Source organism: Chiloscyllium plagiosum, unplaced genomic scaffold (assembly GCF_037043375.1).
Source record: "Chiloscyllium plagiosum isolate Xiang-an unplaced genomic scaffold, Cpla_swu_hap1 HiC_scaffold_18, whole genome shotgun sequence".
Taxonomy (NCBI): Eukaryota; Metazoa; Chordata; class Chondrichthyes; order Orectolobiformes; family Hemiscylliidae; genus Chiloscyllium; species Chiloscyllium plagiosum.
Window position 1 is genome coordinate 30,681,133 of NW_028270156.1, and position 17,900 is coordinate 30,699,032.

At 40.8% G+C, this 17,900-nt stretch overlaps 1 protein-coding gene across 1 annotated transcript in view; it reads left to right on the forward strand.

Moving 5' to 3' along the window:
* The window catches only part of olfml1 (olfactomedin-like 1), a 41,811-nt gene extending 25,431 nt beyond the window's left edge, over positions 1–16,380 (forward strand). The window contains exon 4 of the mRNA XM_087996376.1: positions 10,580–16,380. Coding sequence (XP_087852502.1) covers positions 10,580–11,379 — 800 coding nt within the window. The 3' untranslated portion in view covers positions 11,380–16,380. The remainder of the gene's footprint in view (positions 1–10,579) is intronic.
* Positions 16,381–17,900: the final 1,520 nt, after the last annotated feature.

Consider the following 17,900-nt stretch of genomic DNA (forward strand, 5'->3'; position numbering starts at 1 on the left):
CTCGGTGCACCCACGCCTCAAAAAATTAAATAGTTGTTTAAAATGGCATAATATTGATTCACCAAATTGGTGGCTAAAGAATTAAATTCTGAGTTTGTGTGAACTAAGCGTATATTCCGTTGAATTCAGAAGAGTAAAGGGTAACCTACCTGAACAAAGTGACATGGTAGGACTGATTAGGAGGTCATATTTCCTCTGGTGGGCAAAACCCAGAATAAAGAAATTGTGGCATTAAAATTAGAGCCAGGCCTTTCAGGGAGGTTGTCAGGAAGCACTTTTTCACAGAAGTAAAATCTCAAATTTGCTCTTCCAAAAAAAGCAGTTAAAGCTGGGGGTCAAATGAAAATTTCAAAATGGCGATCGATGGCTTCCTTTGTTGGCTAAATGTATTTAAGTCTCACAGAAGCAGGGTGGCTAGGTAGTGTTAAGGTAAAGATCAGCCATGATCTAATTAAAAAGTAGAACAGGGTTGAGAGGCTGAATGGCTTCTTCCTGCTTCTATGGAGAAAATCACCTCTAAATGTACAGAGCTGGGAACAGCTTCAACTCATACAGTTCAAGGTTAGCTACCCAACTGTAGTCCAAGTTGCAGTCTGTTTCCAATTTCAAGTCCGAGTCAAACATTCAGAGTATGGATCCAGCTATTACTAACAGCTGGAGTCCATGGCAGTTCCTGAACTGCTGAAATGAGGCATAAACTCATCCAACATTGTGTAAGCCAAAATAGATTTGCTTTTTAAAATGCTGTCACCAATTACTAGGATAAAAAAAATCTTTGTGAATACTGGTTTTAAAACATTGATATTATTTGTTAGGCTTTAGTGAAAAGTGAAAAAAGCATTGCAATGACAGAGAAGGAAATCAAGTGAATTAAAGTCAAATCATTCTGAAGAAAAAGAGATAAAGTGAGCAAAAGACAAAGGATGAAGAGGGAGAGAACATTAGACAAAATGGAAAAATGGGGTTTATTTTCTTCTTCAGATTAAAATGGACATTTTAAAACTCTCCAAACAACAACTGTATGAGACTTTACATTTTTAACCGTTCACTATTGGTAATCGTTAGCAATAAATCATTTGTTGCTTAAATAAGAATACTTATTTTGGATACTTAGATTGTTACTTGACTGATCTCTCATGGACAGCCTAATGGGACACTCACATGCAAATCCAGCAATTCTATGAAACTCAAAGGAAAGTTGAAGATGCCAACTCTATGAAGCAAACAGCAGGGTGATGCAAGTCATACAAACATATGAATTAGGAGCAGATTAGGCCACTTGGCTCGTCAAACCTAATGCCGCCTTTATTAAGATCATAATGGATCTGAGCAGGCTCAAGTCCACTTGCCAACCAATCAAATACTCTTTGACTCCCCTATTAGCCTGAATAATATTCAATTACCCTGCATCCACCATTCTCTAGAAAAGAAAATCCAAAGACTCATGAACCTTTGAAAAATAAAAACATAGAACATTACAGCACAATACAGGCCCTTCGGCCTTCGATGTTGCGCTACCCTGTGGAACCAATCTGAAGCCCATCTATCCTACACTATTCCATTTTCATCCGCATGTTTATCCAACGACCACTTAAATACCCTTAAAGTTGGTGAGTTTACTACTATTGCAGGCAGGGCGTTCCATGCTCCTACTACTCTGAGTAAAGAAACTATCTCTGACATCTATCCTATATCTATCACCCCTCAATTTAAAGCTATGTCCTCTCGTGCTAGCCGTCACCAACCAAGGAAAAAGGCTTTCACTATCAACCCTATCTAACCATCTGATTATCTTATATGACTCAATTAAGTCACCTCTCAACCTTCTTCGCTCTAACGAAAACAGCCTCAAGTGCCTCAGCCTTTCCTCATAAGTCCTTCCCTCCATACCAGACAACATCCTAGTAAATCTCCTCTGCACTCTTTCCAAAGCTTCCACATCCTTCCTATAATGCAGTGACCAGAACTGTACGCAATACTCTAAGTGTGGCCGCACCAGAGTTTTGTACAGCTGTAGCATGACCTCATGGTTCCGAAACCCAATCCCTCTACCAAGAAAAGCTAACATACTGTATGCCTTCTTAACAGCCCCATCAACCTGGATGGCAACTTTCAGGGATCTATGTACATAGACACCGAGATCTCTCTGCTCATCTACACGACCTCGAATCTTACCATTAGCCCAGTACTCTTTATTCCTGTTACTCCTTCCAAAGTGAATCAACTCATACTTTTCCACATTAAACTCCATTTTCTACCTCTCAGCCCAGCTCTGCAGCTTATCTATGTCCCTCTGTAACCTAAAACATTCTTCAGCACTATCCACAACTCCACAACCTTCATGTCATCCACAAATTTACTAACCCATCCTTCTACACCTTCATTTAGGTCATTATAAAAATGACAAACAACAGTGGGCCCAAAACAGATCATTATGGTACACCACCAGTAAATGACCTCCAGGATGAACATTTCCCATCAACCACCACCCTCTGTCTTCTTTCAGCTAGCCAATTTCTGATCCACACTGCTAAATCACCCTCAATCCCATGTCTCCATACTTTGTGCAATTGCCTACCGTGGGAAACCTTATCAAACGCCTTTCTGAAATCCACATACACCCACATCAACCACTTTACCCTCATCCACCTGTTTGGTCACCATCTCAAAGAGCTCAATAAGAATTGTGAGGCATGACATACCCTTCAGAAAACCATGTTGATTAGATTAGATTCTCTGCAGTATGGAAACAGGCTCTTCACCCCAGCAAGTCCACACCGACATTTCATAGAGTAACCCACCCAGACCTATTTCCCTCTGACTAATGCACCAAACACTATGGGCAATTTAGCATGGCCCATTCACCTGACTTGCACATCTTTGTACTATGGGAGGAAATCTGAGCACCCAGAGGAAACCCATGCAGACACTGAAAGAATGTGCAAACTCCACACAGACAGTCGGCCAAGGTGGGAATCGAACCCAGGTCCCTGGCACTGTGAGGCAGCAGTGCTAACCACTGAGCCACCCTGCTGCCCATATCCATAATAAATCTATTTCTCTCCAGATGGTTATAAATTCACTCTCTTACTAGCTTTTCCAACACTTTACCCACAACCGAAGTAAGCCTCACTGGTCTATAATTACCAGGGTTGTCTCTACTCCCCTTCTTGAACAAGGGAACAACATTTGCTATCCTCCAGTCTTCTGATACTATTCCTGTAGACAATGGCAACATAAAGATCAAAGCCAAAAGCTCTGCACTTCCCTGGTTTCCATGAGAGTCATATGATAAATCCCATCTGGTCCAGGGGATTTATCTATTTTCACACTTTCCAGAATTGCTAACACCTCCTCCTTGTGAACTTCAATGCTGTCTAGTCTAGTAACCTGTATCTCTATATTTTCCTGGACAAAAATGTCTTTTTCCAGTGGGAATACTGACAGAAAATATTCATTTAGCGCTTCCCCTATCTCCTTGGATTCCACGCACAACTTCCCACTACTATTCTTGATTGGCTCAACGTTTTTCTTTTATTCCTGATATACCTGTAGAAAGCTTCAGGGTTTTCCTTGATCCTATCTGCCAATGACTTCTCATGTCCCCTCCTCATTCTTTTTAGCTTTTTCTTTTGGTCTTTTCTGGCTAACTTGTAACTCTCAAGCACCCTAACTGAGCGTTCATGTCTCATCCTAACATAAGCCTTCTTCTTCCTCTTGACAAGAGATTCAACTTCTTTAGTAAACCATGGCTCCCTTGCTCAACTTCCTCCATGCCTGACCGGTACATACTTATCAAGGATATGCAGTGGCTGTTCCTCCAATAAGCTCCACATTTCAATTGTGCCCATCCCCTGCAGCTTCCTTCACCATACTATGATTCCTAAATTTTGCCAATTGCAACATAATTGCCTTTGCCCCAGCAATAACTCTTGCCTTGCGGTATATACATATCCCGTTCCATCGCTAAAGTAAACATAACCAAGTTGTGGTCACTATCACTAAAGTGCTCACCTACCTCCAAATCTAACACCTGGCTGGGTTCAGTACCCAATCCAATGTGGCCTCGCCCTTTGCTGGCTTATCTGCATACTCTGTCAGGAAACCATCCTGCACACATTGGACAAAAACTGACCCATCTAAAGTACTCGAACTATAGTTATTTCTAGTCAATATTTGGAAAGTTAAAGTTTCCCATTAAAAACTACCTTGTTTCTCTCGCTATTCTCCAGAACTATTTTTACTATCCTTTCCTTTATATTACTGGAACTATTTGGAGGTATCTAGAATACTCCCAACAGGGTGACCTGTCTTTTCCTGTTTCTAACCTCAGCCCATACTACCTCAGTAGATGAGTCTTCAAAGATCCTTTCTGCCACTGTAATACTGTCCTTGACTAACAATACCACACCTCTGCCTCTTTTACCATCTTCTCCATTCTTACTGAAACATCTAAATCCCAGAACCTGCAACAGCCATTCCTGTCCTACTCTATCATTCTCATCTCAGTCTTAAATGCATTATTCCTTATTTAAAATGTGCCTCTGAGTTTTAGTCTCTCCCACAAGGGAGAGACTAAATTGTGATCTTTACAGCATCCATATTGAACCGTACCCTCAGGATCTTAGATTTCAACAGGATGCTTTCATTTTTGTAAATTCTAATGAATACAGACCCAACCTTTCCTACAAGTGGCCTAATCTACTAATCTAATTTTGGCAAATTAAAATAAGTGCATCTTCTACCTTGCCAGCCCTTTCTTTCAAGATGCTCAGATGAGGATCTGAGGACTTGTCAGCCTTTAGTTAAAACAATTTTCTCAGTATCCTTTTTATGGTGATTGTAATTGTTGTAGGTTCTGCCCTTCCTTTCACCTCTTAATACAAAATTGTTTCTGGGATGTTAACCATATCTTATATAGTGATGGCAAATGCAAAATATCTGTCCACTTCATCTGCCATTTCTTTACTTTTCAGACCCATTCTGTCAAGGAACTAATGCTCGTTTAATTTTCTCTTTTCCTTTTTAAATGCCTCTCACTGTCTGTTTTTGTATTTATAGTTTGTTTTCTCCAGTATTTATTTGCTCCCTCATTACCATTTCCATCATCTTTTTCAAAATATTCTGTCCAATCTTCTGACCTGCCACTAATTTGTATGGAATTGCATCCTTTTGTTTTTTATTTGATAGGACCTTTAACTTCTTTTGCCATGAGTGGTGAATCCTTCCTCTGGAGTCTTTCTTTTTAATGTATCTTTACTGAAAGATATATAACATTCTCTTTAAATGTCTGCCAATGAATCTCTACCGAACTATCTCATAACCAAATTTCTCAGCTATTTTAGCCAGTACGTGCTTTATTCCTTCATTATTGCCTTATTTAATTTTAACACACTTGCCCTAGACACACTCTTCTCTCCCTCAAACTGAATGCAAATTTAAAATGTCTTACAATTATCGTTACCAGGAATGCCTTCACAATGCAGTCATGAATTAATCCTGTCTCATTGCACATTATCAGATTTGGAAGAGTCTGCTTTCTAGTTGTCTCTCCCACATTCTTCACTAAGAAACTGTCCCAAAACACACAGCTTCACAACTTATGGGATATCCCTTCCTTGTCACAAGTTTCTGGACAATGTACCTGTTAATAATTGGCAACATTGCTATTTTTAAAATAAATTCCGGTCAAAACTGTGATGATACCTTATTGTAGTAGGTAGCACTTCTGCCTTTAAATTAATAACTTGAGCATTCATGCTGCACTCCAGTGACTTTAACCAATAATCAGCCACGCATTCCCAGCGCAGTAAATAAATTCCCATAGTGGTAGTGCGAAGAACAACTGCAGTGCTCTCCAGGATCAATATTTATAATCTAATGAACACCAAAATTGATTAATCTGGTGTCACATCACATTGGGGTAGTATGCTGGAGATGAAAACCCAACTATTCCCAGAGATGTCCCAAAAGTTAAAGATTTTAACAAAGCATACAAAGTCGCCAATTTACTTGCCTTTGTAAATCCAGGTTGACAGAAAACGAGTTTTTGTACTTGAGAGAATTTCTATTTATTACAAGTAAATAGATTCTAGGTACAGGTAAACAGTCAACAAATAACTCTACTATCAAAACTTTAACCCTTTTGTAAAACTACATCAGACAGACATAGACATAGATAAACAAAAAATGATGTTAGCATTTTTTAAATGATGAGAAACTGCAGAAAGCACAACCAAAGGGACTTGGTACTTCGAGTCATGGTCATAGACACATAGAGATCTACGACACGGAAACAGACTCTTTGGTCTAACTTGTCCACACCGACCAGATATCCTAACCTAATCAAGTCCCATTTGCCAGCACTTGGCCCATATCCCTCTAAATCCTTCCTATTCATATATCCATCCAGATGCCTATTAAATGTTGTAATTATATCAGCCTCCACCACTTCCTCTGGCAGCTCATCCTCTGCATGAAAACGTTGCCCTTTAGGTCCCTTTTAAATCTTTCCCTCTCACCCTAAACCTATGCCCTCTAGTTCTGAACTCCCTCAACCCAGAGAAAAGACCTCGTCTATTTACCCTATCATGCCCCTCATGAGTTTATAAACCTTTATAAGGTCACCCCTCAGCCTCCGATGCTCCAGGGAAAACAACGTCAGTCTATTCAGCCTCTCCCTATAGCTCAAACTCTCCAGTCCAAGCAACATCCTTGTAAATCATTTCTGAACCCTTTCAAGTTTCACAACATCCTTCTGATAGGAGGGACACCAGGATTACACGCAATATTCCAAAAGTGGCCTAATCAATGTCCTGTACAGCCGCATGATGACCTCCCAACTCAATGGTCTGACCAATAAAGGAAAGCATACCAAATGCCTTCTTCTTTATCCTATCTACCTGCACCTCAGTTTGTGCATGAAACGCAGAAAGCTAACACACAGAGGTGCAGCAGGTAATCAGGAAGGATAATGGAATGTTGGCCCTTGTTTCAAGGGGGTTGGTGTGCAAGAGTAGGACTTCTTACTGCAATTGTATAAGGTTTTTAAATTCCTTGGTTTTCAAAAGTGTCGTTTTGCTATTTCCACAATCAAAAATACAGAACAATAAAAAATAAATGGGGTATTGGAGTGTGAGCGGAGAAGATGGCTTCAAGAGTGGTGGGGGGAGCAACATGTTACAAAGCGAGTTACGGGGGAGAAGGAGGTTGCAAGAGCAGTTATGGAGGAGGAGGCTGTAGGAGGGATGTGGCAGTGGGGAGAAGGAGACTACAAAAGGAGTTGCGGGGAAAAAGAGGCTGTAAGACAAGTGGGGTGAAGATGAAGGCAGCAAACGTGATGAGGGTTAACAAGAAACTGCAAGAGTAGGGAAAAGGGAGGGTGTAAAGGGTTGGGGAGAAGAAACCTGTAAGTGGTGAGGGAGAATTTAAATGGGGTGGGGAGAGGGAGAACAATTTTTAACATGGTAACAAATCATCACCAAAGTGGGAGCTAAGAAACCTTGAAATCACTGAGGCGATGAATTCCTTGCAAATGAAAATGGAATCTATTGTCTAAATCTACATAAGGTCAGGAGATTCTATATGGGGAGAAATATAGTGGATGCTTGTGTAATGACCACTGTGTGTCAATTAAAATTAAATCTGAGATTGAGATCCGAGATGCTATAAAAAGGGTAATAACTGCAATTAAGATGTTCCAGCTTTGTGCATATGTGACCTCACAACTCTCCGGAAGGAGTGTGATGGCTTTATTTTTGGTAGATGTATGTGTCAGTTATTTAATAAACTTTTGCTGATGCCTGTTGTCGTGTGTCAATTTAAATTGAGTGGTATCTCTGATATGAATGCTTTTCTTGTGTATTGTGGCTTTAACCTTAAAGAGGGTCAATAATTATTGCGGAGATTGATGAATTCTTCTGATTCTACTTAACGTGAGTTCCAAATACCCCTGAAATAACACGTATATAGAAATCATTGTTACCAGGATGCCACTGATTTAGATTAGATTAGATTAGATTAGATTAGACCACAGTGCGGAAACAGGCCCTTCGGCCCAACAAGTCCACACCGACCCGCCGAAGCGAAACCCACCCATACCCCCACATTTACCCCTTACCTAACACTACGGGCAATTTGAGCATGGCCAATTCACCTGACCCTGCACATCTTTTGGACTGTGGGAGGAAACCGGAGCACCCGGAGGAAACCCACGCAGACACGGGGAGAACGTGCAAACTCCACACAGTCAGTCGCCTGAGGCGGGAATTGAACCCGGGTCTCTGGCGCTGTGAGGCAGCAGTGCTAACCACTGTGCCACCGTGCCACCTCCTCCATCAGATTTAATTTTAATTGACACATACTGTTCATTACAAAAGCATCCATGACGTTTCTCCCCATATAGTATCTCCAGACCTTACGCAGCTTTAAACAAGAGATTCTGTATTCATACATCCAAGTTTGCTGTCATCTGCAATGTTTTAAATATTACTGTGTTCCAATTTTATGCCATTTATAAAAATACTTTATAAAGCAGCGGTCTTGGCACTGACCCTTTGGCAATGCCACTATCTACCATCAACTAGGCTGAAAAATATCCAGCTCCCATAACTTTCAGCTTGCAATCCTGTGGAGATGAGGCTTAATAGGTATTTAGATGAGCCTCTGAGATGTGCTGTGATGTAAAAGTGAGCTCAGTAGACATGTGGGTGAGACTCTGCTAGCAAGTTGGAACAACAGTTCTCCAGGGAGATATGGACCCAGAACAGGCAGGTTGGATTTGTTTAGTTTGGGAAACTTGGTCGGCATGGACAGGTTGGACTGAAGGGTCTGTTTCTGTGCTATATGGCTCTGTGTCTCCATAATTCTATACTCAAGTTAAACCTCTCCAAGTACCTGTTCATTTCTTCCCTGATTATTGTTTCTGAAAATTTACACACCATGCTGAGGCACAGAGAGTTTAAGAGAGGGAGGTTATATTGGAACTGTAGAAAACATTATTAAGGCTACAGCTGGAGTTCTGGGATCCACATTATAAGTGGGATCTGATTGCACTGGAGAGAATGTAGAGGAGATTCACCAGGATGTTGCCTGGGCTCGAGAGTTTTAGTTATGAAGAAAGATTGGATAGACTGGATTGTGTTCCTTTGAGCAGAAGAGACTGAGGAGCGACATTATTGAGTTGTATATAATTATGAAGGGCAAAGACAGGGTAGATGAGAAGGAAATGTTTGTCTTAGTAAAAGAATCGATGACCAGGGGTTTAGGTTTAAGGTAAGGGGCAGGAGGTTTAGAGGGGATGTGAGGAAAAACCTCTTCACTCAGAGGATGGTGGGATTCTGGAACTCACTACCTGTAAAGACGGTAGAGGCAGTGACCCTTAGAACATTTAAGAAGTATTTAGATGTGCACATGTGATGTCAAGGTATATAAAGTTACAGGCCAAGTTTGGAAAATGGGCTTAGAATGTTTAGGTGGTTGTTTTTAACTATCATAGACTTGATGGCCAAATGGTATTTTCTCTGCTGTGGACATCTATGACACATAAGAACAGTGAGGTTGAGCGGGAGCTGTTCGAAATTTTGCTTAGGCTGCAGGTGAAGTAGCGTGCACAGTTCTGGTCACCACACTACAGGAAGGATGTGACTGAAGAAGGTGCAGAGGAGATTCACCAGGGTATTGCCTGGGATGGAGCACTTCAGCTATGCAGAGAGTCTGGATCAGCACAAATTGTTTCTTTTGGGGCATAGAAGGCTGAGGGGGTTCTAACTGAGATGTATAAGATTGTAAGGGGCATGAATGAGGAAGATAGAAATCAACTTTTCCCTTTAGTTGCAGGACCAATAATGAGATGACAGAATTTTAAGATGAAGGGCAGGAGGTTTAGATGGGGAAATGTTTTCATCCAGAGGGTGATGAGAATCTGGAATGCACTGCCTGGGAGGAAACCTACCAAACTTTAAAATGTATGTAGATGAGCACTTGAAATGTAATAACAAGTGCTGAGGAGTGGGATTCATGTAAGTAGGTCTGCACAGACTTGATGGGCCAAAGGGCCTCCACTGTGCTGTATGCATGGATGTTGAAACTACTGATAAAAAGTCACTAATATCCTTTACACTCTTTCCTGATCAATAGTGTCACATTTTTGCCATATCTATGGAAGATTGGGAGATAATGTTGAGACATTTCCTCCTGCCACCCTTACTTCCCTTATCACGCTTTCCAAACCAGGTGATTCATCTACTGTAAGACAATTTTCATCCTATTCATTAACTACTATCTTAAGTTCTGGATTGATTGGCTTTTGTTAACTAAACACACTTGGGAATATATGGAAAAAGCAAGAATATGCAGATAGGTTGCAGATCAGCTGTGATCTCATCAAATCATAGAATGGGCTCAAGGGCTAAAGGCCTCCTTCGAACCTCTATTCCTATGTTGTCTAATTATGAAAAAGAGAGTTTGCATCAGTAATCTCTGCAAAATGAATTATATTCTTCTGACTTTTAATCTTGGTTTTACTAAAGAGCTATCTCTATTGTCTTTTACCTTTTCTGCCCCCACCCCTCTCTTGCAGATTGCGACCTCTTGCTCATTGGAATCAAGTCATTAAAAATTGTTAAGAAAATAGGTGAGAACCAAGGTTCTTGGATAAAGGACCCTTCCCGAGATTTTCAGAAGATTTATATCTTGAGTGGAATCAATGGTGATGTTTTCACTGAGTTTGCTGGCATCAAGGCTTTCGCGGAGAGCGCAGGGAGAAAACTAGCTAAGAGAGTCACCCTCCCTTTTGCCTGGCAGGGGACGGGTCATGTGGTATACAACGGCTACCTATACTTCCACCGCAACGGCACCCTCAACCAAATTGTCAAGTTTGACATCCGTAATGGGACAGTCAAAGACCGTATGCTTCTGCAGGGAGCAGGCCGAGTACCTGCCTACCAACTCTCACCTTACACCTTCATCGACTTGGCTGTGGATGAACAGGGCCTCTGGTCCATCCATGCCGAACCAGACGATAGAGGTGGCACCATCATTGTCACCAAGATTGACCACAACAACTTGGCAGTGGAACACTCCTGGGACACCTCCTGCTCCAGCAAGGGAGCTGAGGCGGCCTTCATGATCTGTGGCACCCTTTATGTTGTCTACAACACCCATCACGGTGGTCGCTCCCATGTCCAGTGCCTCTACGATGTCACTGATGTGGTCACCACCGCTGATGTGCCAAGCCTGTACTTCCCCAAGCGCTATGGCAAACACTCCATGATTCATTACAACCCCCGGGAACATCAACTGTATGCCTGGGATGAAGGCTATCAGACAATTTACAAACTCATCACAAAAAAGAAATTGGAAAGTCGACCCTCTTTCTAATAATTGCATCTTTTTATATTTACACGCTTTATTATAAAGTGGCCTAAACTGCTGACTAATGGTTATCATACCTGCAACTTGACCATATAATCCACTCAATCCCCAAACAGAATGACTGGCTTTTAATTTACTGAAAGCTTCTCCTCCGCTGATACAGCACAAGTCATGAAGGTGACAGAATTCTCTCCACTCTCCAAAGGGAGCAGCTCCAGTAGCACTCCGGAAAATTAACAGCATCCAGGACACAATACATTCATTTGTCATTCCAATAAATACCATGAACATTCAATCGCTCCACAACCAGAGCACAATGGCAGCAGTGTGGACCCATTACAAGATACAGTAACCTGCCAAGGTTCGTTTAGCAACACCTTCCTAACCTACATTTTCCACCACCTAGAAAGACAAGAGCTGCAGATATTTAGGAGCAACTCCTACTAGCAAGTTCCTCTCTCAGTCAGATTTCATTGGGACTTGGAAATATATCATTGTTCATTCATTATTCCTTCCTAACAGCTCTGTGGAGATATTTCCATCACAGGGACTCCAGTGGTTCAAGAGAGTAACTCACCTTCAAGGGTAATTTGGTAACAGGGCCAGTGTTTGCCAATTAGCACATTGCTAATTTATTCTGATGAAACAAAATAAAACAGGTAAAATGAAACTGAAAATGTGAATAATACACAGAAGCACTGACCATATCTGTATGGAGAGACTGGTGGGTATTGAAAAATGGGATCGGGAAACTGCTCAAATGAAGAGAAGAGTGTCCTTGCTGTTTATAGACATTGACAGATCTTCTGTGTATCACCTACATTTTTCAAGAGGCTGACCTAATCACCTCCTCTAACTATTAACTACTCTGTCCAGAAAGAAGGATCATCCATGAGGAGTCAAAGGGAGGAATATCTTTGCAACACAACTCATTAAATTCAAGTTATTTTGTCACTTTTATTGTGCATTTTTGACTCCAGAGTCAAGAGCAAGGTAGCTGCCACCTGTTGCAGAGAGGCAGCAAGTTTAGGTACTTGTATTAAAAGACTGCAAAGCGGTGATGACGAATAGGCAATGTTTAAGGTTGTGCCAAAGTGATAGAAAGAGGGAATGATAAGAGCAGATATTTGTTTGTGTCTTTTGCTCTTCCATCTTTCTACTCCATCACATCCTCCCAAAATCTTTTCATTCTATTAAGAGACATTGCTGACTTTCCGGTTCTCCATCCTGATAAAGGAGCAACAGACCAAAAGATTGGCTCATCTTTTCCTGTACAAACTGCTTTTCATCGTGTTTTATGCTGATTGATTTTGCTTTGAATCCATTTTTCCCTACTTTAAAATCTTGTGAAATTGTTTTTCATTTGTAAATGATGATGTCTCTATCATAGCTAATAAGAATGATGTGGAGGTGCCAGTGTTGGACTGGGGTGGACAAAGTTTAATAATCACACAGCACCAGGTTAAGGTCCAACAGGTTTATTTGGAAACTAGTACTTCCAAGTAAACCTGTTGGACTATAACCTGGTGTTGTGTGATTTCTAACTATGTCTAATAAGAGGTAACCTTTTATACTAGACAATTAACCATCACCTTTTTCCATCCCAACTGGATAAAATTACAAAGGTGTCGCTTTTAATGTGTTCAGTGCACTGGTTTTTCAGCTTTTTATAAGCTTTTAGCACTTAATTAAAACACAATTGATTTCATTGCTTGATCCTCTCCATTCCCTTTTTAAAAAGTTCATCTGATTTCAGGCAAATTGAAATCTCTATAAATCAGCGGTTATAGAGTCATAGAGATGGACAGGACAGAAACAGACCCTTCGGTCCAACCTGTCCATGCCGACAAGATATCCCAACCTAATCTAGTCCCACCTGCCAGCACCTGGCCCATATCCCTCCAAACCCTTCCTATTCATATACCCATCCAAATGCCTCTTAAATGTTGCAATTGTACCAGCCTCCACCACATCCTCTGGCAGCTCATTCCATACACGTACCATCCTCTGTGTGAAAAAGTTGCCCCTTAGGTCTCTTTTATATCTTTCCCCTCTCACCCTAAACCTATGCCCTCTAGTTCTGGACTCCCCAACCTCAGGGAAAAGACTTTGTCTATTTATCCTATCCATGCCCCTCATAATTTTGTAAATCTCTATAAGGTCACCCCTCAGCCTCCGCTCCAGGGAAAACAGCCCCAGCTGTTTAAAAGTTAGTTATACAATTAAATGTATATATTTGTCATTAAGTTTGTTTTATTTGCATCTTCCCTGCTATGTTCCAGTTTTTCCCCTATTTGTGATGACATTCTCTTTTTCCTCTCTGCACTCTGAAGATATTACATAGAATAATCTTTCCAATATGCAAGTTCTTTATGGCTTAAGCAAGCATTTTTTATTGCATATACTGTGTAAACATGGCACTGGATCGAATTCCACTTCCCAATGGTACAACAGACAGTGCAACATGTTTGTAACTTTCTCACTCGTAAATCAGTCCTGAATTACACAATCAAAATATGCATCAATAATGTTTGCATTAATGACTTAGTCTAAAACATTTTATTTTCAGAATCATTGTAAAAAACCTTTACTTGACCAGTGTTTTACACACAAGTGGTACATGCACCTCTAACTCCAAATATATATAAACAACCCACCTAAATATTGGATTTTGGACAATAAAGTAGTCATGTAACTGAACTAATAATGCAGAGGTCTAGACCAATGCTCTGGGAATACGGGTACAAATCCCATCCTGACAGCTGGTGAAAAGCAAATAAATCAGCCTTCTGGTCTACATGTGCCTCCAGATCCACAGCAATGTGGTTGATCCTTGACTGCCCGGTGAAATTGCCAAGTAAACTACTTGAGGGCAATTAAGGACAGTCAACAACTGCTATATTTGCCATATTCCAGACAGGAATTTTGGAAACTGCCAGCCATATAGCTCTGTCTCAGTGGATGGCACTCTTGCCTCTGACTCAGAATTTTCTGGATTTCAGCTTAATTCAGGACTTGATCCAGACTGACACTCCAGTGCAGTACTGCAGGCATGCTGTACTGTTGGAGATATTGTCTTTTGAAGAGTCACTAAATCAAGGTCCTTTCTGACTTCTGAAAAGGAGATGAATTGTCCTATGACATGTTCAATTGTCATCACAAAAACAGTTTATCTTGTCATTATCTGACTCTTATGAGTTTGCAGAGTGAAGAAGGGAAGCACAGTGGCTCAGTGGTTAGCACTGCTGCCTCACAGTGCTAGAGACCTGGATTGATTCCATTCTTAAACAACTGTCTGTGTGGAGTTTGCACATTCTCCCCATGTCTGCGTAGGTTTCCTCTGGGTGCTCCATTTTTCTTCCACAGTCCAAAAATAGCAGGTTAGGTAGATTGGCTATGCCAAATTGCCCAATAGTGTCAGGAATCTGCATACTAGGTGAATTACCTATGGTAACTGCAAGGTTACAGGGATAGGGTGGATCTGGGCAAGAAGCTCTTCAGAAGGTCGGTGCAGATTCGATGGGCCCAATGGCCCAATGATTCAATAATGTTCCCTAAGTTACCTGAGTGCCTTCACTCCATTGGTTTTGAAACACTATGACACATCTGGTGGTCATGAAACGTAGTACATAAATGCAAGTCTCTCTACTTCACAGATGTAATATCCACAACAGGCCCAGCTCTCGCCAGCAGCCATTTTCCTAAAGCATAATTTTTCAAATCAAAATTACGTGGATTAAATTTATTGAGTGCTCCAATGTGTTTCCTCACTTCGGATTCTCCCTTCATCTGTTGCATCCATCCACCAACCACACCACTGCTTCATTTACAGATCAGCTTGATTTCTCTCTTCCTCTTCCTTTCTCTCTCTCTCTCTATCTGTTGTCAAACACCAACCAATGCCTGTATATAAAGAAAGACAGGCAGACAGACAGACAGACACAGACACAGACACAGACACACACACACACTTTCATTGGATAGCATCCTTTTATTGGTAAGAAGTCTCAGATAACATTTCATCTGACTCCAATTTTAATTGGCTAATCATCACATCAGTCTTTTTTCTTTGTAGCCTACCTCGTGAAACCTTTGCCTGAAGCAAAAAGCAGGTGGCAGAGAACCCTTGCATTCAATGAATTTTAGTTTGTACCATCAAGTATTAAGCTCAGGAACTGAGTTTCTCAGTGCCACAGCATTGCTGACCATATTGGAGAATGTGCTAAAGGCTGAATGTTGGGGATATATTGCTTGAGTTGTAAGATGCCATTGTCTTCCCCACCTTTTTAGCAAAGATTTGCACCTTTTCCTCCTCAAGATGCTAATTATTCCTACATGACACTTTAGGCTAAATTGGCTACTGATACTTGAGGAGGGTTGAAATTGGATTTTAATTAGTATCTTAAATTAACTTTAAATTTGCAGTACAGTATTGCTCACCTACAAGTTACCCTGTTGTGTATTTCAGTATATTGGAATTATGGTTTACTGGTAAAAAGTTGTCTGGCTAGTGCCTCTGCTCAATTTCAATCTCAACTCACGCAGTTTTTTTTTGATGCTTTGGAGCTTTCTTGTCCACTACTCTAGAGAGAAAATTGAGTTAAAACAACACTTCTGATGTAAGTGGTAGAAACTGTACCACATACTGAGCTACAAAGCACACCACCCCCACAAACTGTACAGAATCTTATTCAGCAAGAATTTTCTTCTACCTGAAAATGAGCCAGGTCCAGTTTACACCCTTCAACCTTTCAACAGATGCCAAAACCAACTATATATTTCAAAAGCCGTCTATCTCTGCATGCTTTCACATTTTCAATCAAAATGCCTATGTAATTCTGTCACATTGTAATTATATCCTCCAACTAATGATGGCACAGTAGCACATCAATTGTACATCTTCCAGTTCATCAGCTTAAATTGTAAGCAAAATAATAACCTGTGACTGACTATTTTTCAGCTTTCTGTAAGATATGCTCAGTACAAATAAATAACAGAATGCCAAAATATATTCTCTCTCTTTCAATTTGTTCTCAGTTATTTATTATCATTCAATACTGATCTAAGCGGTTGCTTATCAAAATGAATGTCTTGCCAAACCAACCCAGAGGGTGTTAATTAAAACGCAAGGGAATAGTTGTGTTTTAATATTCTTTAATGGGATGTGGACAACTTTGGCTGTTTATTGCCATAACATACTTGTTCAAAGGACAGTTAAGAGCCAACCACATTGCTGTTGGTCTGAGTCAAATGTAGGCCAGACCAGGTCAGGATGACAGATTTCATTCTGTAAGGGGCATGAGTGAATCAGATGGGTTTTTGAGAGGATTGACAGTGGTGATATGGTCACTATTAGGCTAACTTTTTATTCCAGACGTTTCATAATGCTCGTTTCATAATCTGCCATGGTAGGATTCTGTCTCCAGAACTCTAGTTTGGGATTACTGGATTATTAGTGCAGAGACATTAACATCACACAGCTGCCTTCCAATTGCAGTGCTCTTCAAGAGACAACACTCCAGTGTACATTACAATGTGGAGCTTGCTCCTGCAGAAAGCTATAGATGTTACCTTAACTAATATCTTTAAATCAGTAATTAATAGATTCTTGCTTGATACATGGAGCTAAAGGGGTCAAGATACGATTAAATTTACAGATCATGCACAAACCCACTGAATGGGGAAACAGGTTTGATTGACTGAATGGCCTATTCCTTTTATTTTAGTGCAATTTGAGTAGCTAGGTAGTTGTAGATGAGACAAATTAAGAAAAAACTATTTCTTCTATTTGGGAAGCTTGTTATGAGTCCTGATCAATCTGAAGTTGTGTTAAGGAGTAAGGAAGGAGATTAGCGGAAATGTCTTTGCACATTGTATTGTTGGAGCATGGAATATTTTGCCAAAGGGAGTTGTGAAGGCAGTGACTGCTGCATCCTTTAAAGCAAAATTGAATAATTATTAAAGGTAGATGGCTGTGGGTGAGTGACAGTTCATTGGAATTAGATTTGAATTTCTCCAGTAACAAGCCAGTTCTGATAAACAGTGACTGGACCTGAACCATTGACTCTGCTTTCTTTCCATAGATTCTGCCAGACCTGCTGAGTTTCTCCAGCAATTTCCATTCCTGACTTAAATATCTGCTTTGGTTCTGTAAATCCCTATGGCTCTATGAAGAGATTCAAAGCAAACTCCATGCAGCAATCCATATAGGGTACATACATCATAGACCTGTTTGGGAGGGAGTTCCAGGATTTTGATGAATATTGTTACCCAGTTGGTGTACCATTCAGCTAGTTGGTGCCCCCATCAAGGGTTGCATGTGTAACAGAGAACGGGGAGAACTGCACTCCATCTTGGCTACTCTGATACAGGAGTGTTCTTCCAACAGAGCCAAGTTATGGAGGCTGCCTCAACAATGATGGATATGGATGGCTAGTATAATTGGCTAGTATAATTCACACGGCACAAGTGTCAGGCAGTAATCATCTCCAACAAGAGCAACTCAAACCATCCCTGCACCCTCGCTC